The sequence below is a fragment of the Pseudorca crassidens genome, chromosome 17, assembly GCF_039906515.1.
Source record: "Pseudorca crassidens isolate mPseCra1 chromosome 17, mPseCra1.hap1, whole genome shotgun sequence".
NCBI classification, from domain to species: domain Eukaryota; kingdom Metazoa; phylum Chordata; class Mammalia; order Artiodactyla; family Delphinidae; genus Pseudorca; species Pseudorca crassidens.
In genome coordinates this window covers 35398821-35426814 of record NC_090312.1, presented here as the reverse complement: position 1 = coordinate 35426814, position 27994 = coordinate 35398821, and the positions used below count along the sequence as shown (strand labels likewise).

At 35.4% G+C, this 27994-nt stretch overlaps 1 protein-coding gene across 2 annotated transcripts in view; it reads right to left on the bottom strand.

The window, feature by feature from the left end:
- Nucleotides 1–1432: 1432 nt before the first annotated feature.
- The window catches only part of RRM2B (ribonucleotide reductase regulatory TP53 inducible subunit M2B), a 37870-nt gene continuing 11308 nt past the window's right edge, over nucleotides 1433–27994 (bottom strand). For both annotated transcript variants that reach the window (XM_067711593.1, XM_067711594.1), the window contains exons 3-9: nucleotides 26152–26268; nucleotides 25275–25408; nucleotides 24601–24695; nucleotides 21791–21924; nucleotides 10472–10576; nucleotides 9171–9284; nucleotides 1433–5350 (exon numbers count right to left, since the gene is read on the bottom strand). In XM_067711593.1, the coding sequence (XP_067567694.1) occupies nucleotides 5198–5350; nucleotides 9171–9284; nucleotides 10472–10576; nucleotides 21791–21924; nucleotides 24601–24695; nucleotides 25275–25408; nucleotides 26152–26268 (852 nt within the window). In that variant the 3' untranslated portion in view covers nucleotides 1433–5197. The remainder of the gene's footprint in view (nucleotides 5351–9170; nucleotides 9285–10471; nucleotides 10577–21790; nucleotides 21925–24600; nucleotides 24696–25274; nucleotides 25409–26151; nucleotides 26269–27994) is intronic.

Genomic DNA, 27994 nt, shown 5'->3' with positions numbered 1-27994 from the left:
AAGAATTGGGATAAGATTGGACCTCAGGGGGAGTTAGAGGTAGGACACTTTCTCTAGTTTTGTTGTTAGAATAAAAGTGATCCTTTTCCTTTTGTTTCAATTAGAAAACCTTAGGTAAGGACCCGGCCCCGCCTGGATCACATGCCTCACACTTGTGCCCAAACATATGAAGTACACATTGTGCAGATGAAGTAGCATTGGCAGCCCTGCAAGAACCACATGGTGGGAGTGGGAGCAACAGCTCCCAGAATCAAGTGGCTGTTATTCCCAGAAGGGAGGGCAAAACAGATATTCCCCTTAATCACTCTGATTGTAATGACTGCACAGAACAGAAATCATGCACAGAAATTGGTATCTTGGATTCTACTGCCAAGTTCTTAGGTTCTAGATTTAGAACTCCTAAATTGTCAAAATTTTCTGCTGACTCTGAGAATCTCTCTGTTGTGCCCATAGTCCAAAGAGAAAAAAGAGATGATATAGGTTCCTCTTTGGGGAGTCAGGGTAGGAGCAGACAGAGGAAACAGCGTGAAAAAGCAATTGAGGAGAATGGAGAACAAGTTTACCAGGAAACTGTAGTATGATTGTCAGACAATGCTGATGGAGGTGCTATAAACCTAAATGTTTGTGTCCCACCAAAATTCATGTTGAAACCTAATTCCCCAATATGATGATATTTGGGGTGGGGCCTTTGGGAGGTGATTGGGTCATAAGGGCAGAGCCCTCATGAATGGGATTAGTGCCCTTGTAAAAGAGCCCTCAGTGAGCTCCGTTACCACTCCCTCCATGTGAGGACACAGCCAGTAGACAGCTGTCTATAAACCAGGAAGCAAGGTTCACCAGACACTGAATCTGTCAGCACCTTAACCTCAGACTTCCTAGCCTTAAGAACTGTGAGAAATAAATGTCTTGTTTAAGCTACCCTCTCTACGGTAGTTTTTTATAGCAGCCCAATGGACTAAGACAGTAGGTAATCATGAATGTATAGTAGATCCAATTTGTCTTACATGACTTTTTCTCTAGCAGTATTTGGCCGGTGGGGTGCAAACATGGAAAAACTGGATTGTGGCTTCATAACAGGGTGGAGGAATTTCTTTGAATTTTCTATGTAAGGTAGAAATGCAGATGAAGAACACAGTTCAGGGTATTGATAGAGAATGTTACGACTAGTAATAGAATAGATTGTAGAATCTCAGCTGGATACAAAGAGACACAAAGAAAGGCAGGCTCACGGATTGGGAGAAAGTAGATGAGAGAGAGCTGCGGGGGTTCCCACTTAGGTCAAAGAAGAGTGGTAGGAGGAATAGTTAAGCATAGTAATACCAATATGTATTTATCTGTATACTCAAATAGAAAATTTATACATTCCTTTACTAGGATAGCCCCTGCACTTACAAAGAAACATTCTTACTCAAAAATGACATACACAAAATGATGTAGCTATGATACAGTTTATTCTAACGTACTAAACTAATAAAATAACAGAACAACTCATTTCTCTGGGGAAAAAAACAAATTCTATATATGCAGGATTGGCTGGATTGACCATAATGTAAAATATATTAAAAATATTTAAGTACACCACACCTAATAAACCTTTCTATGTAAACAGTAGATACTAGCTTTGTTAAATGACCAGACATTTGGAAAAATCAAAACACGGTTGTAAAACAGATATGTAAGTTAAGGTTCCTGGAAACTTAGAAAAAGACTGAATTGTTATGCTTTTACCTGTACAAAAAAAATTCTTCAGCCTTTCATTTTCACCTGTATTTTCTTTAACAGAATTAAGCCCCAAATTTAAAGGCTTAAATTCTTTTGTCCTAATGCCTCAGAAATATCAGATTTTCCTTCAAACCTGTTGTTGTCTGAACAGGAGCAGACCATTTGAAGGGTGGGAAAAACAAAGATATACAGATTTCACTTCTGTGCTACGCATGCAGATTTCTGCTGAGGAAGGGTTCCTGAGTTGGCTACCAGTTCACTCAACTTAGTTCAAAAACATAATAGCTGGTTACAGGATTCAACTGGCATTCTTATAGCAGCAGCAGCTCTCTTTATCACCGAAAGTCAGTTAGTGACATTCAGCCCTTAGCTTAATCTGCACAAATGCAATTTGGGAATTCTGCGGTATGACGTTTGCATATTTAAATGTAAAATGCAAAATTCTGAATATGAAAGAATTTATTTTTTAAATACACAAGTTGTTGTGTTTTCTCTATAATTACATTTTCCATTAACAAATGAAAACCAAAGTGGCAAAAGGAGCTGAAAATTTTGCATGTTCCAAAATGAGAGAACGGGAAAAATTTCGTATATAAAGACATGACTGAGGTAAGCTTAAACTGTAAGAATAATTGTTTATTATTGTATGTAACTGAACAGCAAAACAGCCGTGTCTGAAAGCACTGGATCAGTCTTCCTGAGTCCTTCCAAGTCATGATTCTACATGGCTACAAGGAAATATTTTTAATAAATGCAATTTGTCATCAAACAACTAGTTTTTACATTCTTAAATAACCAACTTTACTATAGCAATGATTTAAATACATGTGCTGTTAAAACAAAAGTTATAAACATACTCTGAATTTTTTTCTTTGCCTGTCAGATAATATTAAAAAGAGATTCCACAACTTCTTGATTCCCTAAGAACTAAGAACCAAAACACTAAACATAATAAATAAATATGAAACCTGGAAGCCAGGAAAAGGGGATAGAATACTGAATATAATAAACCAGTGTATTAAAAATCCAGTATTTCAGTATTAAAATGTCATCTCAATACAGTTAGGTTTATTGCTACGATAAATAAGCTTCATGTTAAGGCACCTGTAATCACCTCTGAGAAAGATTTGGATTCAAAACAAAGGGAATATGCAATATAAAACTTTTTTTCTTGCATTCTGATGTCACTACCGATATGTTATCAATTTTAAATGTAAGTTTTTGTATGGCAGTAGATGAATGTCTTTGAACATATTTCCTGAATATAGTTAAAATGTTTATGATACTATGATACTTTAATGAATGTATATGGTACCTTAATTAAAGTATGTGACAGTTTAATGGAAAAATAGGGAAAACGAAGTGAAGATGGATGGCAAAGGACTAAATATCAGTAATAAGACAACTTCTAAGAAAAAAAAATATATTGTAGGGACAGTGAGTATGAGCAGATCTTGGCCAAGTCATTGAACTTTGCTGAGCCTCATTCTCTCCATCTATAAATTTCAATCCTGGGCTCCCCTGGTGGCGCAGTGGTTGAGAGTCCGCCTGCCGATGCAGGGGACGCGGGTTCGTGCCCCGGTCCGGGAATATCCCACATGCCGTGGAGCGGCTGGGCCCGTGAGCCATGGCCGCTGAGCCTGCGCGTCCGGAGCCTGTGCTCTGCAGCGGGAGAGGCCACAACAGTGAGAGGCCCACATACCGTAAAAAAAAAAAAAAAAAAAAATTTCAATACTACCTGCTTTGTCAAGCTCATAAGGCTGTTGTGAGATCAAATGAGGTGATGCAAAAACACTCGGCAAACTATGAAGCCTTGAACAGATAAATGGTATTATTATAGGCCAAAATAGCTCAAGTTTCTGATATCCTCTCTAACAGATAAAGTTATGGCCTGTTCCTTTTGCATCCACTTGAAAACTCCCAGTTTTAATCCATTAGATAGTTGTGGAATGAATGGAGCAAAAATTTATGCAAAGAGAAAATTTCTAAACCTTATTAACCAGAATTGTATAAAATGATTTGCTGTGAGTGGGGAACCCCACTGCTTGCTTGGGTTCAGGCTACCTCTTGACAGTTCCCTACGATAGAGGGAGCAGACTTTTCAGATGCTGGCCTTTCCTCAGTCTCGCTAACCATCTGCTATCATGCAGCAGGCAACGTTCCATAAAAGAATTAAGTCTCATAACAGCATATAAGAGTTGTGGGAGTATAAGAAATATAGCTGAGGTCAATCACAGGTACATTCCTCAGCTTGGCACAAAGTTGAAATGGTTCAATAATCCCTACCAGGTTCTCCCTTGCTTGGTCCACAGGCCCTTCCTCCATGTATAGAACGGTTATCTAGGCCAGCTTTTTCCAACCTATGTTCTGAAGAACAATAGTTAGGTGAGATGTTAACAGGTGAAAAACAGATCTTTGTTAAGTAGGTTTGCAATATGCAGGGGCAAATCAGTTTATGTGCTGCAGAATTTGTCAGTCTTTGATGTACTGACTATACATTCTAAAGAGGAATGGAGTGTACAATATTTCCCAAACTCATTTGACCACAGAATCTCTCCCCACCACCCCACAAAATATCTAGAGGGGCTAACAGCTTTTACAATACTCTTTGGGAAATGCTATTCTAGCTAATTCACCCTGGTTTTAAACATTCCAGGGCTATGTCTGGCTAAAATTACCCTTTTAATTTCTGAAGGAGCAGAATCATTTTGCTTACAAGGTCAACTATCATGATAACCTCCTAGATTCCACTCCATAAGTATCCTGCCCGAAGCAACTTAGAACTAAATTTCCTTAACTACACACTGAGAAATTCAAAGAAGTTATTCTCATGTTAATGAAAATTATAATCTTTTTAAGGAAATCTTTATGTTCTTCCTAAAACCTTAAAAATACAAAGATCTAAGTCTAGATCTTAGGACCTAGAATCACAGTTACTTTGAGGAGATGGGAGTATTTTATCACATCACTGCAATTAATACTATTACTAACAACAACAATAATAATAATAGGAGGGGGAGATGGAAGGAGGAGGAGGCTGCAACAGCAGTATTGGCTAAGAACTGATTTTGCATCTTAATCCTCATACACACTTTATGAATTTAGGACCTGCTATTACATTCCTTTTAAAGATAAGTACACTGAGGTTTAGAGAGATTAACTGATTTACCAAGGGTCACACAAAGTAGGACAGAATCTCAAACTCTTATCTGACCCCCCACGCCATGCTCTTAACAAATATAATGCCATCTTTTATTTTAGCGATGAACAAAAGCATTTAGAGGTCATACTCTGACTGTTAAACAGGAAGATTAAAGCATATTTCTATAAATGCAACTTGATTGATATTTGGATTTCCTTTTGAGCAAACTCCTGTGCCCTAAAGAAGATGTTTTAGGGTTTTTTTTTTTTTTTAAGCAGAGAAAAATAGACTGCTATTTACCAATGATAAGTTTAGATATGTATGGGGAGGGTTTTAAAAATCTGCATCTAAGGTGAAGACATTATCTGTAGTTTCCGCCATAACTGCAAAACGTTGATACTCTGAAACTCGTTTCTCAAAGAAATTTGTTTTCCCCTCTAAAGAAATGTTCTCCATAAAATCAAAGGGATTTTCTGCTTGAAAAACCTGAAAAGAAAAGAAATATTGTTAGACATTCTGAAGAAGCCAAATTATATCCCACAAGAAGAACAATAGATAACTCAGGTCTCCCAACACCTGTCTAGTCACCTTAAGATCACACTATTCCCTAGGGTCCTGGAAGCACTCAAGGCTGATACATTTTAAGATGACTAAGATCACCTATTAACCTCTTAAAGAAACTATACGAGCATCTCTGGTATTCAAAGAAGCAGAAAGAAAAAAAAAGACTATTTTAAAATGGAAATGAAAGATTTAATGCCAAACTAAAATGACTAAAATGTCTTCACAGCTTGAGAAATCTAAAACACCATAGGTATTATAGGCATTTTTCACAGGTATTACCATTAGATAGTCACATCTACATGATACTACAAAATATTAAATTACCAACAATGTACTGTGGACATAAATATGTTTCTTAGTTCATAAGAGAACATATAATCATCAAATTGATGTTAAGGGACCATGATTGGGGAAGACAGAATAAATGCTGTCCATAGTAACCCCAAACAAAAAGTGGCACATAAGTTGACAAAACTTTTTTACTGCTTCTGAATTCAAGAGGCAGGCCTGGAGATAAAGCTTGATGGAAATGGAGATATTTCCGTGATCCATGAAGAACAATAAAAGAGGATTTTTTAAAATTAGGAATATTCCAGCAGGAATTAGGAATACCACAGATAAGAATATATTCAAATAACCCAATTAAAAATGGGCAAAGGATCTGAATGGACAAACGTTTCTCTAAAAAAAGATATACAAGGGCCAATAAGCACATGAAAAGATGCTCAAAATCATTATCCATTAGGGAAATGCAAACCAAGACTACAATGAGATACCATTTCACACCTACTAGGATGGCTGTAATAAAAAAGACAACTTATTGTGGTCATCATTTCATGATGTATGTAAGTCAAATCATTATGCTGTACACCTTGAACTTATACAGTGCTGTATGTCAATTATATCTCAATAACACTGGAAGGAAAAAAAGATAGTAAGTGTTAGTGAGGATGTGGAGAAACTGGAACCCTCATATACTGCTGGTGTTAATGTAAAATGATGCAGTGGCTTTGGAAAAGAGTATGGTAGTTCCTCTAATGATTAAAAACAGAGTTACTATATGACCCAGCAATTTCACTTCCAGTTATATATCCAAGGTAAATGAAGACATATGTTCACACAAAAACTTATACATGAATGCTCATAGCAGCATTATTCATAATAGCCAAAAAAGCAAACCATCCAAATCTCCATCGACCGATAAATGGATAAATAAAATTTGGTATAATCATACAATGGAATATTATTTGGCCATAATAAGGAATAAAGCACTGATACATGTTAACATGAATGAAATCTGAAAACATTATACTGGCTTTGTATATACCATATACCAGTATATGGTATGTATCATATATTGTATGATTCCATTTATATGAAATGGGATTTATAGAACAGGCAGATCTAAAGAGTCAAAAAATTAATAATGCCTAGGGCTATGGTGGGGATGGAGGAAAGAAAAGGAAATGACTGATTGCTAATGGGTATAGAGTCTTTTTGTGGGGTGATAAAAATATTCTCAAAGTGTTGTGATAGCTGCACAACTCTGCAAATATACTAAAACCATTGAATTGTACATTTATTAATAGGTGAACTGCATGTTCTGTGATTTATATCTTAAAAAAGCTATATGTATTTTTTTTCCAGAAAAAGTACATATGCTGGGCGTGGTTGAGCTGTGGAACTCTGTGAAATTGCCTGTCAGAAATACTGCTAAGAGGCAGTGAAAAGGTGAGTTATCACTCACAGCAGGATACAGTGGAAAGTGCACAGAACAAGTCATAGATTCACTGGATTTTAAAACTGGGTATCTTCCAAAAAATCTGATCCAAGACATTCATGTCATGGACAAAGTAACTAAGACCAACCTAAATTAAGTAGCTTGGTTTTGACACATAGAAGTACTCAAATATTTATTGACTAATCCAAAACTAAAAGAAAAGTTGAAAACAACATTAATGTGGCTTCTATTTAGAATTCTGTATAAATGACAACCATTTGCTAATTTAAATAATCTCTTATTTTACCAAAAACTAGCATTATAAGAATAATTCTTTTTGTAGTTGAGTTCAAAGTTTAGTTCATGTATTTTAAATTGTCTTGCTTTCTTAATAGACATTCAAGGCTACAAATTTTCCTCTGAGGATCTGTTTGGCTGCATTCTGCAAGTTGTGATATATAGTAATCTTAATGCCATTTAGTTTATATTTTCTATTAGTTTATATTTTCATTTTTACTCTCATTTTAAAGAATATAGTCTCAACTTCTAAGAAGATGGAACTTTTTGGTAATCTTTTATTGTTAATTTCTAATTTTATTGCATTAAATCTAAGAGGTCAGTATAATCTGCTTTTTGAAATTTATTGAGATATTTTGAAGGCCTGTGGAAAAATAATGTTTTATACTACATCCAGATTTTCTTCTTAGGAGGCATGTTTTATATATCTAGAGTTAGCAAGTTCCCAAAGGAAAAACTAGACTCAGGGGTGTGTAGTTTTCCAATAAGCAGGAGAATGTGGATGTGTGGGTGTGAGGATATGGTGGTGGGTTAAAGGATAGTGAGTTCACTTTAAGGTTTAAGTAAACAAATTAACTTTCCTATAACAAACATATTGTATAACTTAGGAAAAAAAACAATTTCTTTTAATGCATAGTTTATAAATTTCAGAGATCATATTAATGTAATTATAAACTTTATTTCTCTCACTAATGATCAGTAAAAAGAGAGGATCTTGCAACTAAAATATATAAATAGTGATATTTTACAGTTTATAATTACAAAAAATCTTTGCCCCATCTGACTTTTTCATCACAGTATTTTTGTAGTTACCAGAAAATAAATGTATTACCAAGAAAGGTAATGATTACCTCAGCATCATGGATTTCATAATTCTTCTCATTAATTTAAACTTCCATTTCCATGCTGAGAAATCAAAACCTATAATTTCTAATTAACATATTATAGTACATAGTAAATTTCTGTGAATGTTCCACTTATGATGAATACAACATGACCATTTAGTGTTCATTTACTATATGTCTGACACTATTTTAAGTGCTTTAAGTATACCAACTCATCAACAATAATTTGTAGTAAGGATTATTATTATCTTCACTTTACAGATGAGGAAACTGAGACAGTTGTTAAGCAACTTGCCTAAGGTCACATTGCTAGAAAGTGGTGGAATCAGGATTCAAACCCAGGTAGTCTGGCTGCAGCCTCCACCTCTTAAATCATGTGAAAAGCACACATGAAAATTCAGGTACATTATCTCTGATAAACAAAATGACAGAAATAACTTAAAGACAACTGAGTTCAAAGAGTCAAATTATGACAGTTAATGTCTTCCTAATAATGATTTCCTATTTAAAAGCATTAACCCACAAATTATAATATAGACACATGGGGATTTATCTGAGGGTAAACATATTTGCATATTGAATCCAATTACTTAAAGATAGTCCTGTTAAACAGATACCTACAATTATGTATTACAATGTAATTTATTGAGCTTATTAGTTCTAAGATTTATCAGCATGTACTTCTGTTATGAATTTCATTTAAGTTTCATTTAAGGATTTTGTAAAATCAATTTGTTGATGTAAAACAAGGCTGTTGTGGACAATTAAAAAAAATAGACTAGTATGTTACAAAAGCTTTCAGTGAAATATAGTACGTATTTTAGAGGCCTTACCTCACTATAACATTTTAGCTAGCAGTGATACGTTTTAAACACCTTACCTTTGAGAATCCAAGTTCTGAAAGCAATCTGTCAGCTACAAATTCAATATACTGTTTCATCAAAACACAATTCATTCCGATGAGGCCAACTGGCAAGGCTTCTGTTAAAAACTCCTGAGATATAAAGAAAAACAGAATAAAGTAGAAAGAAAGAACAATAAATTGTATGTGTTTTCCACATAAAAAGAGGGTTCTAATTTTATTAATCTTCTAAGTCACTGATCTTGTTCAAGGAAAGTACACTAGGATAAATTCTTTCAACATGGCAAACAACGCTCATTTGCTTAAAAATGTTTGGGGTGTTACTATTCACATTATTATTTCACATTCTCATATAGCCAAAGTAAATTGAAACTATTACACTACCGGCATTTTTTAAAGTAGCACTTACAGGACCTGAATTTTTATGCTTTCTCAATAGAAAAAAAGGAGATACTTTGTTCTGAAATACCCAGAAAAAGATTCACCTAAGATGATTGCTGTGGGGAACATGACTATGAAAGGGAACTGGGAAAGAGAGAAAGCTCAATTAATAGAGAAAATGAGAAAGAAATAGAAATGGATCTGGGAATTGGGAGATAAACTGAACGCCAATTATATTGAAACACAGTGGTAAAGTTTTAATAAAGAAAAAATAAAAACATATTAACCATTTGGATTTAGTTCTAAAAGTGATTCAAGATTTATGCCTTTTCTCTCTTCTCAATATGAAAACTATGGCTGTTAAAGTATGCACTATTAAAAAGAAGTTTAAAAACTTATTTTACTTTTCAACTAGTTCTTTAAAATGATAAAAGTACTCTAAGTGAAGCATCCAGGTCTTTCCAGTTAGAGATCTTTACATGCCCTAAATCATACTTTACTATTCACTAATTCATTTATTTATTCATTCTGTGAACATTTGATGCATGCTTCAAGCTAGATACCCTGCTAGTTTAAGAATACAAAACAAGAAACCATCACTGCCCTCTAGCAGCTAAAAACCTAGAGAGCTAAGATAATTAAAATAGTTTGTTATGGCATGAAATTTGACAGATCAATGAGACAAAAAAATAGTCCTGAAACAAATTATAGTATACATAAGATCTTAATATATAATAAAGACTGACTTATAAACCAAATTATAAGTTGACATAATAACTGCAATACATCATCTATTGGTACTGCCAGGTTGACCATATAATATTGCTGATACCTATTTTGACCTACAAAATGGCAATTTCATGTGTCAACCTAATGAAATAATGGTACAAACATCAAAGAAAGAGAGATGTGCTAATTATGTAAGCTTTCCTGCTTACCTGCTCAATTTCAACAGCATTAACAATGATCTCCCTAACCCTTTCTTCTGAAGGCTTATTTACTAAGTATTGAAACATCAGGCAAGCAAAGTCACAGTGAAGCCCCTAAAATAGAAGAAAAATATCACTGTCAAAGGACATTTAATCAGCTATTTTCACACAGTGATGCATCAGGCATTATATAAAGTAGTTAGGAATGCAACACTGAACTTCTGGAAGACAGAAGAAGGATTAACAGGGTCAGGAACTTCTTTTCTTCAAGCCTTATTAAAATGCCAATTATAATAACCTATAATGAAAAATTTTCAATGCCAGCAAATCTCAGTTCATTAACATGAAAGAAGAATTAATTAACAACAAATCTGCAACCAAAAGCATTTTGGAAAGGAAAACAAAGAAGAATCAAAATGCAAATTCGCTTATTTTTAGTGTTTTTTAAAAAATTAAGAAATGATTGAAAAACAAGTATTTAAAGAACAGGTGAAACTCACAGATTTCAAAAACACAAGTTATATTAAACAAGAATGGCTCAAGATAGAAATAAATTCAGTGTAATGAAAATGGAAACTGAAGAATTAAGGATACCATCTGAAGCTGTATAAAGCAGAAATGACATTGCAGATAACTCAACGACAAAAGAAAGTAAAATTGTGAAATACCTTGAGAACAGAATAGTTATGCAAATATATGAAGTGATATAGAAATTAAATACCTTGAGAACAGAATAGTTATGCAAATATATGAAGTGATATAGAAATTAAATAATTTGAGAACAGAATAGTTATGCAAATATATGAAATGATATAGAAATTAAATAATTGGAGAACAGAGCAAGGAGATTCAACCTACAATAATCGGGATTTCAAAACACGGAACAGATGGTATAAAGCTGAAAACAACAGACGAAAATTTCAAAAAAAAAACAAAAAGAGAAAGGTCAGAGACATAGAAAGATGATGGAGTTCTAAACAAAATTAACAATTAGAGACTGACAACAAGGCAGAGTCAATTAACATTTCTAAACTACAAAGAAAAAGAAATGAATCTGTAAGCCAACAAGGGAGGAGAAGGTGGAAGGACTACACACTTTAGAGGATTACAAATCAGAGCTGCTTAGCTTTTTCTAAATGAAACAACAAAAACCCAGACAATTGAAAGATAAGACTCAAATCAAGGGTTGTTTTCCAAGGATTATTTACCTAAATTGTCATTCCCAGAAGAAACCATTAGGAAAAAACCTCTTTAAATAGCTAATCTTAGAAAATTTACTAGTGAAATATACCCCTTCCACTTGACTCAAGAGGATATTTCAAATTACCAAAGGCTGAATTTCAAATGAACTGCTGAAAGGTGACAACGTAGTGTTGATTAGAACCGACAGCTAGCTACCTATTACAGAGATGAGTAAGTCAAAGGCAGGCACTTGTAATTGTTAAATCAATAAGGGAATAAAATTAATTTTGAGGTTTAAAGCGACTCTAATCAAAATCCTAGTGGGGTTGTTTTTAAGTTAAAAAATTAATCTGGAAGACTAAATGGGCAGAATCTTTTAAGAACACTTTAAAAATAAAAGTTATGAGATTTAGCCTACTAATTATCAAAACATAAAAAACTACAATAATTAAAATAGTTTATTATGGCATGATATTGACATATAGGTTAATGAAAAAGAAAAAGCCCTGAAACAGATTTTAGTATACTTGAAGTCTTAATATATAATAAAGAAGACATCACAAGTCAATGGAGAAGGAAGGATTACTGAAAGAGAATTGGAAAAACTTCCGAAGAGTGTGTGAAATAAAATTAAGTTACATTCTAACTTATCCTATGCTTTATTTATATTACATTCCATACTTGTACTAAAGAAATTTCAATGGCATTAAAGAGTTAAATGTTCAAAAGCCAAAACCAAAGTATGTGTGACTATTTAACTCATCTTTGAAAGTAGATCCCACGAATTTCAGGGTTTTGTACATTAAAAGAACAAACAGGGGACACACAATTTTTGAGGGCAGGAGCCCACTGTGTCCCCCTTTGCCTGGCAAAGTAATAGAGCTATCCTCTTCTACTTCACCCAAAACTCTGTCCCCTGAGATTCGATTTGGCACGGGTATACAGAGAGGCCAAGCTTTCGGTAACAATTTTGGTGATCACCAAGGGACTGCCTCGGGGACGGTCGGGGGGGGGGGTGTCCCTAGAAGCCAGATCACCTGGGACGCTTGCCTGGAGGCCGAGCCCCCAGTCATAACCCTGTCTGCCATCCTGGCAGCTGGAACTCTGAGGTGGGAATAGACAGAGGAAGAGGGACCGCCCTAGCAACTGCCAAGGCCCTTTTTGCCTTGAGGACATTCCTCTCTTCCTCTCTTCCTCCTGCCTGGACCGCCCTGGACGAACTACTCCTAGGAATTGTTTTGGGGAAGCAGAAAAGATAGCGTCTGATGTCGCAACACCTCTGCCAGAATCTGGGTAAGTCCCTGGGAGTGCACTCCCAGGCTCCTTCAATTTTGTCCCTCTGAAGAACTTTTGGTTCCATCTGGGGAACGTTTGGTTCCCATATGGGGATTTTCTGTTTCAGAAATCCCATCTGTAAGGCGCAGCTTAGACTAAGGTCATGGGATAAGTGGACTTGGAAGCAACCACTCTGAGCTTTGTGCTGTCTGTTTTTTTCTGGCATAAGGCTTCCGTCTGCTGGCGAGGGTTCTGTTTTGTTTTCAGTCCGCTCATGAGTGTTCTATCAATCAAATATAGGAAGTGCTCCTTCTTTTTCTTCTCCTTCTTCTTCTTTTCCTTCTCCTCCTTCTTCCTCCTCTCCTTCTTCTCCGTTTTCTTTTTTTCTCCTTCTCCTTCTTCCTCTTCCCCTTCCCCTCCTTCTCCTCCTCTTTCTCCATCTGATAGCCCCCTGGGAAAAATCTTGGCAGACTCATCGACCTATAGTTCTAAACCTATAACTAGGAAAAAAATGAAATTCTATTGTAATTCTGTTTGGCCAACGTACATTCTTGAAAATGAGTAAAGATGGTCTTTGTTTTTTTTCGTTGTTGTTGTTGTTGTTTTTTGCGGTACGCGGGCCTTTCACTGTTGTGGCCTCTCCCATTGCGGAGCTTAAGCTCCGGACACGCAGGCTCAGCGGCCCTGGCTCACGGGCCCAGACGCTCTGCGGCATGTGGGATCTTCCCGGACCAGGGCACGAACCCGTGTCCCCTGCATCCGCGGGCGGACTCCCAACTACTGCGCCACCAGGGAAGCCCAAATGACGAAAGATGGTCTTTGAATGGTAGCCTAAATTATTATACTATTCTCCAGCTAGAGCTGTTTTGTCATAGGAATAGAAAGACAGGAGAAATTCCATATGTTCAAGCATTCATGCAGTTACATAATAAAAGTGAGCAGCTAGTTAACAAGCTGATGGTACAAAGAGAAAGGAAAGTCATTTTGCCTAGAGCTGGTTGTTTCTGAAGGGAAAGGAAAATAAGGAAGACTGAGAAAAGAGTTGTACATGTTTTGTTCGTGGGACCATGTTTGTTGTAAGTATGCATGTCAGTACATTGACCGGTTGAGACGTCTTTGAATAACAGGGCTCACTAACAGGGCTCACGTGTGACAACACCAGGGAATCCGTCCTATTGTGTCTGGTTTTGCCTGTGGCAGAATGTTGGTTGGGATTTTCCCTTCTGGACTAGCCTTGTTATGGGTGATCAGAGCTCTGTTCCATCTTATAACACCCCACCCAGGGTATTTTTACAAAATTGGAAGATCTTCAGCTATTCCCCCATGAAAAGGAATTGTTATTTCTCTCCCCCTGTGCCTGGGCCCACCAGAACACTTATTTTATCTAGACCATCTCTAGTTCCTGAGAGTGAAGAAAAAGGCAGGGAAAGAAGGCCTTTTTAAACTCAAGCAAAAAAATTCAGATCTCTGGTTCAGTCTTTACATAAAAGTTAACTTGTAAATGAGCTCTATCTAATTGACTTAAAAGTAAACACTTACAAATTAAATCAAAATGTCTAGAAAAATGGCCAAGATAAATTTTAGGACCACATGATCTGGGAAATATTCAGTACTGAATTAATATCTGCTATTGAAGGTGGCTTAAGCTTGTTGGTTTGATTAATATAGACATGTCTTTAGAGTCATCAGTGTTAAGTAATGCAAGTGAGATAAGAGCTTTTGGGTAAACTCTTTAGGAATAATTCTCCATAAGAAAGCACATGTTTTTAAAGTTGTGCATGATCAGGATTTTCAAAGATTGGGTTAAATCTATTTGGGTAAATGGATTTTGTTGGGAGTGGGCTAGGGCAAGACCAGATTCCTATTTGCCCTTGAAATCTTTTCACTTTGTATAAAATGAGTAAGTATTGTTTGGCAGTTTCTAAAGGTTCTTTTGATCTCCAGCTAACTTTGAGATTCTTCAGAGGGCCCCTGAGGCATCTCAGAGAGAAATATTTAACTAGGATTATTTGGTATGTTAAATTAAATGTAATCAGTCAAGTTAAATGTAATCCTGGTTATTGTAACCAAGTTTCTTTACCAATTACATTGCAGTCAGATGCTTAACTGAGCCCTTTTAAGTCTTTCTGCTGCTGTACTCTGATGCTTTTGCAAAGGTACTTCATCTTCAAGAAGACTTATGTGAAGGACCCCTTTTGACAAATACAGGTCTCTGATAAATTTCATATCATACAGCTGAGCTGGTTAAGAAATGTTAAAATCTTAATGGAGAATCTGATGGCTTCATAAAAAGTTAGCAAAAGGATTAGTTACCGAGTGGGCTGGTAAATAATGTTTATGGTTTTCCCAGACATAGGGAAGCCCTTCCCCTCAAGCTACTTATGACTTAGAACAATTGGGTAAATTACACCTCTGTAGGAAAAACTGAAATATTCTTTTCTCTCTGCCTAGTCCCTCCAGAAATTGGAGACTCTTGGGTTATGAAAATGGGGGTAATTTTAGAGAAAAGGATTATGTTTCAATAGATATGAAATTCTAGTTCTGTTAATTGAAGTTTGAATTTATGAAAGTTATTGTGTTAGTCACACTTTTGCCCTGATGTTTAGGAGGAAAGGAAAACTACCCAGTGAAGGTATCAGAGTGTAATTACTCATCATGTACCACTGCTTGTTTTATGTCTATTGCTGAAAGCACATGTACAATGCTTGTGTGACAATTGGGTATAAATGATAAAATGTATAGCCTATAAAGCATGTCCTCATTAACATACCTCTGTGCTTGTTCACTATACTTGATCAGTTTTCCCCCAATGTGGATTGACTAGGTAAATACAAAGGAGGCCTAGCACCAAGGGACATGATCTACACCTGGGGCAAACAGCTGAATCACCCTGGCACCAAGGGACAGATATTTTGATCATCAATGTCTTCTACTGAAAGACTTGCAATCAAAAGGGGAAATGAAAGAAAAAAATCTGCACATATTGAGGTATGAGGAAGTCACTCTGGTCTATACATGGTTTAACTTTAAAAAGCGGTAAAAAGCGGCCTGTTTTGTGGCCTTTCAGACGTGCATTGTACATCTGCTTTAACATTGACATGGGGAATGTATTTGAGAGTCAAAATGGAGTAATTATGATAAAACTACATGACCATTGTGGATGTGATTTCAGACACATTCATTCCTGTATTGTTGTAAACTTGGAATTTTCTGAGCTATGTCAAACTCAAGGATGCCACAAGGATTTAAAAATTCCCCCACCCTCTTCAATGACATTTTGGCTGAAGATTTAAGAGGATCACACCTGGATCAAGGTTGAGTAGAAGCCTTTCCAGCCAGAAGGGAAAAAGTAGTAACAGTCAAAAAGAGAAACATCTCTAACACAGGAAGAAAAAAATTAAACAGTATGTACAACAGACTGGTCAATTGTTAACTGTATGCATGGATGAGTTTATGTTCCACAGGTCTCCCCCTCACCTGGAAGCTCTCTTGCATCCCCTCAAAGCAGGAGACAAGGTGCTGCTGAAAGTATGGAAAGAGCAAGGACCTAAGCAGCAGCTTAAAGAGAAACAGAAGGGATCCTAGGAAGGGATCCTATAACATTCTTCTTACTACTCATGTCTCTCTAAAATGGGATGGAGTAAAGCCATGGGTACATCACACCAGAGTAAGATTACCAGAGACTGACCAGCCAAGCCTGCCTACAGCCAGCGAGCAGACTCCCGAGAAGTGGACATCTCACCCTTCGGGAAACTTAAGTATTTGTTCCGACAAGTGGAATGAAAATTCTGTTTTCTTAGCCTTTCTCATACCTTCTACCTATAGATTCATATGCTGATTCTTTTTGATAATTCTAACGGCTAGATATGTAGTCAGCTTCCTATTTCCAGGTCTTCAGGATTGCCTTGATGGGTTTTCACCATACAAGGGATAGTTTGGAAACAACTGGCTACAACAAGTCTCTCCTAAGTACCAGTTCCAAACTGGCCTTCAGACCTATCCTGAATTCCTAAGGGAATGAGATCCATTCTGTCTATTAAAGTTCCAGTCGTCACTCTTACCTCTAACTGGACCAAGGAATTGAGATCTTAATCATATAAGACTCGGATCCAGGATGTGGAACTCAAATATGTTTAATTTGGTATCTATTGCCCCAAAATTAGGCAGGACTATGCCCCATCTGAGCAGGAAGTAGTCAGAACAGTCATCACCCACTTCCCTGAAAGATCTGGGGAAAGATAAAAACCGAAGTAAGGATTAAAACCAATTCTTCCTAAAACAGGGTTCCTCCGTTTATGATTAACATCTCTATCCAAAATGATTGTTCCCTTTCTTGTCCAGTATCTGTCCTCAAGATTGAGGAATATCAAAGAAAAGGTGGAGTGAAACTGAGTGAGGCCCTGTGGTGCTCCCAGGCTTGGAGGCCCTTTTGTCCCCCATTTCTTGTAGGCAAGACTCCAGCCTCCATGACCTTCCCTGAGTTCCAAAGGGCAGATTCGAACAGAGAAATGTAGTTTTCTTCGAGGTCAGGAGCCCACTGTGTCCCCCTTTGCCTAGCAAAGAAATAAAGCTATCCTCTTCTACTTCACCCAAAAAAAAAAAAAAAAAGAACAAACAAAATTAAAAAGCAAATGACAAACTGGGAAAATATTTGCAGTAAATATAACAAAATTCATATTTTATATTATATTCATGTGATAAATATAACAAACTCAATAAACAAATACTTATTGAAAGAGCCCAATCAGTTACTGTGCATTGGGAATATATACCGATGGTAATAAAAGCAAAAGACCAGAACAGGTAACTACAGAAAAAAAGACAAATGACTAGTATCACTATGAAAACAATGTTCAATCTAAGCAGTAATCAGATAAATGCAACTAAAACTAATAATGAGATACTAACTACTCCTATCAAATTTATCCAATGTTTAACAAGTAAATCTGGTAAGGGTATAGTAAGAAAAGACATTTTCATACATTGTTAGGCGGGGCTACAAATTGTTATCTGATTTCTGGAAAGAAATCTGCAAGTGAGTATGATGGCCTTTAAAATGTTCATGCCTTATACTCTAGTAGTTTTATTTCTAGGGAATATACCTTAGGAAAATAGTATGAAATTAAGACAAAGCTTATATACAAAGATAGTCATTTTGCATTATAGCAAAACAAACAAAAAACCAGGAAACGACCTAAATTTCTAATTATAGTCAAATAAATGATACATGTACTCATTAGGATATGTAATATATAATCTAACAAAACTGTTTCCGAAAAATGCTTAATGTCATAGAATAATGTTCATAATATTCTGCTTAGTGAAAAAAGATGATCTTAGCTCAAAAAAATATGAAAAACGCAGAATATCTCAAATTATAAAAATATGTTTGTATATATTTACATAGGTTTAAATGTAGAAAATTGTCCAGAAGGAAATACAAAATATGGAAGGTGGCTATCTCTGCGTGTTGAGACTGAATGATTTTATTCTCTTAATTCTCTATAATAATCATATATAACATTAATAATAAAAATTATTAGAAATTTAAAGACACAAAACAACATTAATAATAAAAATTATTAGAAATTTAAAGACACAAAACAACACAAATAAAAATTATTAGAAATTTAAAGACACAAAACAACACAAATACAAAGCATTTTTTTTTCTTTTGGCCATGCCATGCGGTTTGCAGGATCTTAGTTCCCCAACCAGGGATTGAACCTGCTCCCCCTTAGCAGTGAAAGCACAGAGTCCTAACCACTGGACTATGAGGGGATTCCCAAAAAGTACTTTTACATATTGTTTCATTGCATTTTAACAAAAGCCTGTTAAGGTGTATAACTGAAGAAACTGAGGCTCAGAGAAGTTAAGTAACTTGACAAGGTCACTTTAGAAATAAGCTGAGGAGCCAGGATTAGTCAATCAATGTGACCCAAATGGCTATAATGGTCTAACACTGAGAACACAAAGATAAATAACAAGGTTTCTGCACTCAAGGAACTTGAGTCCAGTAGAGGAGAGAGACAAGAGTGCAATAGAAAACTACTAGAGCTAATCAATGAATTTGATAAAGTAGCAGGATACAAAATTAATGCACAGAAGTCTCTGGCATTCTTATACACTAATGATGAAAAATCTGAAAGTGAAATTAAGAAAATACTCCCATTTACCATTGCAACAAAAAGAATAAAATATCTAGGAATAAACCTACGTAAGGAGACAAAAGACCTGTATGCAGAAAATTATAAGACACTGATGAAAGAAATTAAAGATGATACAAACAGATGGAGAGATATACCATGTTCTTGGATTGGAAGAATCAACATTCTGAAAATGACTCTACTACACAAAGCGATCTACAGATTCAATGCAATCCCTATCAAACTACCACTGGCATTTTTCACAGAAGTAGAACAAAAAATTTCACAATTTGTATGGAAACACAAAAGATCCCGAATAGCCAAAGCAATCTTGAGAAAGAAAAACAGAGCTGGAGGAATCAGGCTCCCTGACTTCAGACTATAATACAAAGCTACAGAAATCAAGACAGTATGGTACTGGCACAAAAACAGAAATATAGATCAATGGAACTGGATAGAAAGCCCAGAGATAAACCCATGCACATATGGTCACCTTATCTTTGATAAAGGAGGCAAGAATATACAGTGGAGAAAAGACAGCCTCTTCAATAAGTGGTGCTGGGAAAACTGGACAGCTACATGTAAAAGTATGAAATTAGAAAACTCCCTAACACCACACACAAAAATAAACTCAAAATGGATTAAAGACCTAAATGTAAGGCCAGACACTATAAAACTCTTAGAGGAAAACATAGGCAGAACACTCTATGACATAAATCACAGCAAGATCCTTTTTGACCCACCTCCTAGAGAAATGGAAATAAAAACAAAAATAAACAAATGGGACCTAATGAAACTTAAAGCTTTTGCACAGCAAAGGAAACCATAAACAAGACGAAAAGACAACACTCAGAATGGGAGAAAATATTTGTAAATGAAGCAACTGACAAAGGATTAATCTCCAAAATTTACAAGCAGCTCATGCAGCTCAATAACAAAAAATCAAACAACCCAATCCAAAAATGGGCAGAAGACCTAAATAGACATTTCTCCAAAGAAGATATACAGATTGTCAACAAACACATGAAAGAATGCTCAACATCATTAATCATTAGAGAAATGCAAATCAAAAGTACAATGAGATATCATCACACACCGGTCAGAATGGCCATCATCAAAAAATCTAGAAACAATAAATGCTGGAGAGGGTGTGGAGAAAAGGGAACACTCTTGCACTGTTGGCGGGAATGTAAATTGATACAGCCACTGTGGAGAACAGTATGGAAGTTCCTTAAAAAACTAAAACTAGAATTACCATATAACCCAGCAATCCCACTACTGGGCATATACCCTGAGAAAATCATAATTCAAAAAGAGTCATGTACCAAAATGTTCATTGCAGCTCTATTTACAATAGCCAGGACATGGAAGCAACCTAAGTGTCCATCAACAGATGAATGGATAAAGAAGATGTGGCACATATATACAATGGAATATTACTCAGCCATAAAAAGAAACGAAATTGAGTTATTTGTAGTGAGGTGGATAGACCCACAGTCTGTCATACAGAGTAAAGTAAGTCAGAAGGAGAAAAACAAATACTGTATGCTAACACATATATATGGAATCTAAGAAAAAAAATGTCATGAAGAATCTAGGGGTAAGACGGGAATAAAGACACAGACCTACCAGAAAATGGACTTGAGGATATGGGGAGGGGGAAGGGTAAGCTGTGACAAGGTGAGAGAGTGGCATGGACATATATACACTACCAAACGTAAAATAGATAGCTGGTGGGAAGCAGCCGCATAGCACAGGGAGATCAGCTAGGTGGTTTGTGACCACCTAGAGGGGTGGGATAGGCAGGATGGGAGGGAGGGAGACACAAGAGGGAAGAGATATGGGAACATATGTATATGTATAACTGATTCACTTTGTTATAAAGCAGAAACTAACACACCATTGTAAAGCAATTATACTCCAATAAAGATGTTAAAAAAAAAGAAGTGCAATACATGTTATGGACTCTAAGGTAGGGACAAGTTCAGGTTTCAGAGGAATACATAGAGCAAAGAGTGGTCAGTTTTACCTAATTGGGGTAGGAAAGTTTTAAGTGGCAACTTGTGAGAAGGTAATCAACAGATGAAAACAAAAATGGTAGAAAAGATGGAAAGAGTGTTGCAGACAGAGGGAGACAAGATTTAATGACTGACTGGATATAGCAAAAAAAAAAAAAAAGAAGCAATCTAAAATGACTCCCAAATTTCAAATTCGTATGACTGGGTAGAAGGTAGAGGCACTCAATGAGACAGAGAAAACAGGAAGAACACATTTCAGGAGAAAGATGATGAGCTTGATACTAGGTTTGAGATATCTGTGGAGCCTTCCAGGAGAAAACGTCTATCATGCACTTGAATTTATGGGTTTGGAGCTCAGGAAAGAATAACCAGGCTACAGATAAAGTTTTAATTGTTATGAGCATCTAGGTGGCAGCTGATTCCATGGGAATAAATAAGATCAGCCAGGAGGTCATGTATAGGGAAGGAGAGCGACCAAAGTGGGAACCCAGGAGTACATTGGTACATAAGGATGGGCAGAGATTGAGGAGGAACAGTAAGAGAGGTAGGAAGAAAACACAGTCTTAAAATCCAAGGAAGAAATGACTTCCTGTTTTATTTTAATTAACAGGATATTTGTGTCACCGTAAGTATTTTCAGCAGAAGGAAAAATAAATGAACAGCAGCTATGATTACAAATATAAGTAGAAGAATACTTCATTCCTTACTTCATCTCTGCTGATGAGTTCATTGGAAAAAGTAAGTCCAGGCATAAGTCCTCTTTTCTTTAGCCAGAATATAGCAGCAAAAGATCCCGAGAAGAAAATTCCTTCTACAGCAGCAAAGGCCACCACCCTTTCCCCTGGGAGACAAAAAATAGTTTCACTTTCTGAAATATCATATACTGCAGACATTTTCAAGCTTATATATGTATAATATATACCTTTACATATATTTTTTAATAATAATATCACAACTGTTTTGCCAAGAAACACAATCAACAAGTTAGTGCTGCGGCCAAGTCTTCAGAGGAGGAAGTTTGCCACCTCTACCTACTAGAGCAGAAAGGTATGTCAACTTCAGGTCTTAGGTCCAACACTGGACTCCTGCAGGTCTTGGAATGTGGACAAAGGAGAGCCTTCCACACGCAAAAAAAGAGGTGATATATCTGTGCACCACACATGCCTGTGAGTGCAGGTACGTGTTTGTTTGGGTTTTTTTTGCAGGTACGTGTTTGTGAATGCAATATGTACATACATGTATGTTTGAACACTATGCTCTGTTGACCCTTTTGAAAACAAAAATAGCTCTTTAGACTAGTGACTTATTTGTTTTAGGATGGAGAGTTATCATTAATTTAACATAGATTACTATATTTTCATCTTGCTATTAATAAGATAATAGGTATAATTGATTCATTTTTAATTGACATAAATGTGATGTCATGTGAATGTTCATCTATAAGGGAACTAGACTATAATTTTATACAAACTTTGAATAAGAGGAACATTGTCATTTTAACTATTCTATGCATTCACATGAATGCTACAGAATGAAAATCATAACAGAAATAATTATAGAAGGCTATTCTTTTTGGAGAAGATTAAAGGATTATGAGCGTTAAATTTTACAAATTTTCAAGAATAGATGTGAGCTACAAATGTTCCAAAACGTTTCTTCTAAAAGCTATAATGAATTGTAAAGGCCTCATGATTTTAGAGATAGGAAAGTAGGATGTATTTTTAAGATACAGCTAACCTCTATGATGCAATGCAATAAGATTGTGTAACTCATACTTATTTTGATGTTTGAAATGTAATTTCATTACGTATATTAAGGTTGAATCTATATATTTAATGTTTTAAAGTTCTTTAAAGATATTTTAAAAAACTAAGCAGTATATCTCACTTTTTTAAAAAACTAAGCAGATTGTCACAGGATGACTGCCACCCTCCTCTATTTTCTCTATTTCTAGGTTACTTCTTTGGTAGTATCATGAAAGACATGCTTTCTGTGAGCCTGTCCATCATTTTCTATCCACGCTAATCTTTTCAGTGCATATTGAACACCTTGACATTTCCCTTTGTTTTTCTCTAAAGCCAATGTTTCTCAAAATGTGCTTCTCAATCCACTTGTGAGAAAATCAGCTGGGTATAAAATGCAGATCACTCTCTGGTGAGGACCAGGAATTGGCAGGATTTTTCCACAAATTCTCCAGATGATTTTATGCACACTGAGAATCACTGCTTTTCTCATTCTTGAAATGAACTGAAAGCAATGCAGACATATATGTTTCTTCCCTGATACACTACATCTTGCCCATATCCTACACTACATCACTGGTTCTTGACGTGTGGTCCAGGGATCCCTGGAGATCCACAGACCCAGGAGGTCTGTGAAGTCAAAACTATTTTCATAGTAATAACAAGACACTATTTATCTTTTTTACCATCATTCTGTCATGAATATACAGTGGTGTTTTCCAAAGGCTACACAACATATTCACAACAATCTGAAAAGCCTGGTAAAATACTTCTCCTTTTTCTAACTACATATCTGAAGGAGGTTGGATTTTCTTTATATACTTCAACCAAAACAACATTCTGCAACAAATTGAATGCAGAAGCAGATATAATCCAGCTATCCTCCTATTAAGTCAGACATTAAAGAGATTTGCAAAAATAAAAAACTAGGCCATTCTCATTCCAGTGAGAATGGAATGGCCAAAACTAGGCCATTCCAATTTTTTGGGAAAATACAGTGTTTCTTTTCATAAATATACATTATTTATTTCAAACTGCAATGGGTTATTACTGTTAATTTAATATGCATTAATAATTAAATATTTTGAAAATTTCTTGGCTTTAATTTCTAATACGAAAATATCAATAGATATAACCAGTCCTCAATAATTTTTAAGAGTGCAAAGGAGTACTTAGACCAAAAATTTTGAGACCTCTTTCCCCACATGATGAATAAAACCAGAAAGTAAAGACAACCAATTGTAAAATAAATAAGAAAGGTACTTAGAGCTATTTAAATTAAATATCTGAATATTTTAATTAAATGTAATAAATATTTATATTATAAGAAACAATGTTAATCGCTTCCGTAAAAAAATGTTATTGGATCTCAACTCACCCAAAAGGGTGTTTGCGTTTAACTTATCTGTGAAAAATAAGCCTGTTATTGCAAACTGTTTCTTGCCTTAGTTGAGTGCACTAATTTACATATTTGTTCCCTGAAAAATGTTAAGACTTTGATTTGCTTTATTTTAGGGAAAATAAACATTACTGGAAGCATATAGTCTTGCTCTAATATTCTTGTCAGAGTCTATGTGACTGATTCTTATTTACCTGTAATTATGCGCTGACATTTAACCTTTCAACTTTCAATTTAATAAACAGAATAGATAATAGATTTAGATTATTTTTCACCAGTTTCGAATTAATTCTTAGGAATAGTGATACTACACCATGTAAAATAGCATTGTATAACCCAAGGCTAATTTGATCATATATAAATTAAAGCTACATACCAAAAGTAGATTTTCTATCTGCTATCCATCGCAAGGCCCAATCTGCTTTTTTCTTAACATAAGGCATTGTTTCAATTGCATTAAATAAAAATTCCCTGTAAAAACAAAAGATTAATGGCAAAGTTATTCACTTGGTTTTTTGTTTTTTTTTTTTTGTTTTTATCTTTGGCTGCGCCACACGGCTTGCAGGATCTTAGTTCCCCGACCAGGGATTGAACCCGGGCCCTCAGCAGTGAAAGCGCCGAGTCCTAACCACTGGACCACCAGGGAATCTCCAATTTACTTGTTTTTAATCAGACTATATTTGATTCTATGCAATTCTATGGTATGCAACAGACCTGTAGTTTTTCTGTATTTTTGCATGTCCATAAAATATAGAAGTGAAAGTAAAACTCAAATTAGTGCTTTGGATCTGGTCTTATACAAAATTGACTAAATCAGAATATTTAATTTCTAAACAGAACAGTGTGTGAACAGTTTTTTAAGATATACTATCCAAAGATTTACTGGTCCTATACAAGTTTTTTTTAATCTAACACATTATTAAGCAATAGAAAATATTGTCCTCCTAAACTTCCACATTTGAATAATCTTTCCCTAATATTTAGTTCCTTAATATTAACATAATCAAGCAATAGGATAAACCTTTGTAAATAAAATCCCAGCAGTAATACCTTTTCTTAGGATCTCTGATGTAAGTGTCTATTAGCAAACTGTACATCTCTGAGTGAACATTTTCGATGAGAATTTGAAAGCCATAGAAACAGCGAGCCTCTGGAACCTGCACCTCCTGACTAAAGCGCTCCACCTAAGAAGATAAGGGAAACAAATATATCCAATTCTATGGGCTCTCATTAAACACTGCAAATCAGAATCTGGACATCAGAATTATCACTTAAAAATCACCTGTCATGCCACAGACAGGTCAGAAAGACCTTATGAATTATTTTAAGCAGTACTACTTAATCCATCAACCCTCCACAATTAGTTGCATACTATATTCTTAAGCAATTAAATAAACTGACCTATTAGGTGGAGATACTGCCTATAAAGCCAAATAAACTTTAGAACATCTACCAAAAATGATTATTTTGCTTTGTAGAATTGACCTTAATTAGATCTACTGAAGCCCCTACAAGCTTATAATGAAAGTTTGCATCTTCCCATTCTTTTTAATAAGAAAGCATGTCTTCTAACCAACCATAATAGAAGTTTAAAAATGGGAAGCCAGACCCAGTGCTCCATGGCAGAGCTCTGGAAAGATTATTAAGGTGCAGGTTCTCTATTAGGATTACTATCTAAGGGTAAAATCAAACTCATGCTTATGTCTTGTAAGTAGTTTTGATTGGTACAATATGCTTGATTTCATGATATTTTGGGGGGTCAAATAACAGAAATGTATCCTTGCCTCTGACACTTCATCAGAAAAAATGTTCTCAAGAGTTAAGTTCATTTCTTAGACATCATTTTTCAGACTCAGTCTGATTATCTTACCACCATTACTGTCATTTAACTGCTGAATGAGAACAAAAGTGGAAACAAAAATCTTACCAAATTTTCATTCACAATTCCGTCACTGGCTGCAAAAAAGGCTAAGATGTGAGAGATAAAATACTTCTCTTCTGATTTAAGCTTGTTCCAGTGAGGGAGATCCTTTGATAAATCAACCTGAAATAAAAAGATTTTCGAAAGTTTTAACTTAAATTCTTCTCAAAGTATGGAAAACTGACTTCCATTTCAAAGTTAAGGTGGGACATCTCATTGGCAGTAAAATGTGAAAAAGAAAAAAATTTCATCATTCTTGCTATAGACTGAGTATTTGTGTCCCCGCAAAGTCCATATTGAAACCTAATCCTCAATGTGATGATATTTGGAGGTGGAGCCTTTAGGAAGTGATTAGGTCACCCTCATGAATGGCATTAGTGCCCATATAAAGAGACCTCAGAGAGCTCCTTTGCCCCTTCTGCCATGTGAGGACATAGCAAGAAGACAGCTGTCTATGAAACAGGAAGCAAGCCTTCACCAGATATCAAATCTGCAGGCACCTTGATCTTAGAATCACCAGCCTCCAAAACTGTGAGAAATAAATTTCTGTTGTTTGCAAGCTATCTACTCTATGATATTATTATAGCAGCTCAAACTAAGAAAATTACAAAGGAACAGAACAAAATTAAAACATTATGAAGACATCTATCTTCTAGCTAATTGAGAAGCTGGCCAGGATGTCCTTTCAAAATATTAAAATTAACCTATTCTCACCACAAAAAAGAAATGGTAACTATGTGATGGGATACAGGTGTTAGCTTATACTATGGTGGTAATCATTTTGCCATACATAGTGTATCAAAGCAATACGTTGTACACTTTATACCTACACAATGTTATATGTCAACTATATCAATAAAGCTTGGGGGAAAGCCAAAATCTGGAAGCAATTAAGGAAGGGGCAAAATGGGGAGAGAGTAGAAACAGTCAAGAAGGAACTGAGGTGAATAAACTAATGCCTTTCAGCAGCCATTTCTTTAACATATTATATATATTTACCATTGTGTTAGACAGATAACTAGGCACTTGTTAAGCAATTGTAGCTGCTACCTTACTGCTGACTAATCTACTTTTATACCCAGAAGTAATGTCAGGCACGTAACAATCTGGTTTTTAAAACAATTTATAGATATGGCTTCCTCTGGAAATAGAAATATTTTGGAAAATGTTTATTAGAACTAGTCCTTGGAATTAATAGAAATGTACTCTAGAGTTTGGTGAAATTTACAATTGTAAAATAGTCTTTAAATGTACCTTGTAGATATCATTTTGTCTCAGGAAGATCTCTTAAGTATGTTTCATAATAACCTCATAAACATTTGAAATATGTAATTGTCTTTTGTCCTTCTTTTATTTATTCTAACAAAGCCCTAATCTCTTTCACCATTCCAAAAAAAGACTAAAGTTTCATCCTTTCAATCATTTGTGTTCTTTTCCAAAGTCCTTTTTCTCATTACTTTATTTTTTAAATGTTTACTGAGCACCAACTACATGCCAGACACTGTGCTAAATGTTGGGGATACAATGGAGCAGAGAGGAAATATTTGTATACATCTTTTAAAATATGTAAGCTAAAAATCATGTCCTATTCTATTAAGAGTTCACTTGGGTTTAACTGACATCTTCCTGGTTTTTGTGTATTATACTCCTGATACTAAATTTTAATATTACAATATGCTCTCTCTTAAATATTAAACTTATCTACATTAGTCATTTTCCATTCCTAAAAGGTAAAACTTTTCGCCCAGCTTTATCTCATTTGAATAAATTCTCAATTTTACAATCTAAAGATTGATTACAAACTACTGGTTAACAGAACTGCCTGGGTAGCTTTGAAAAAAAAACCCAA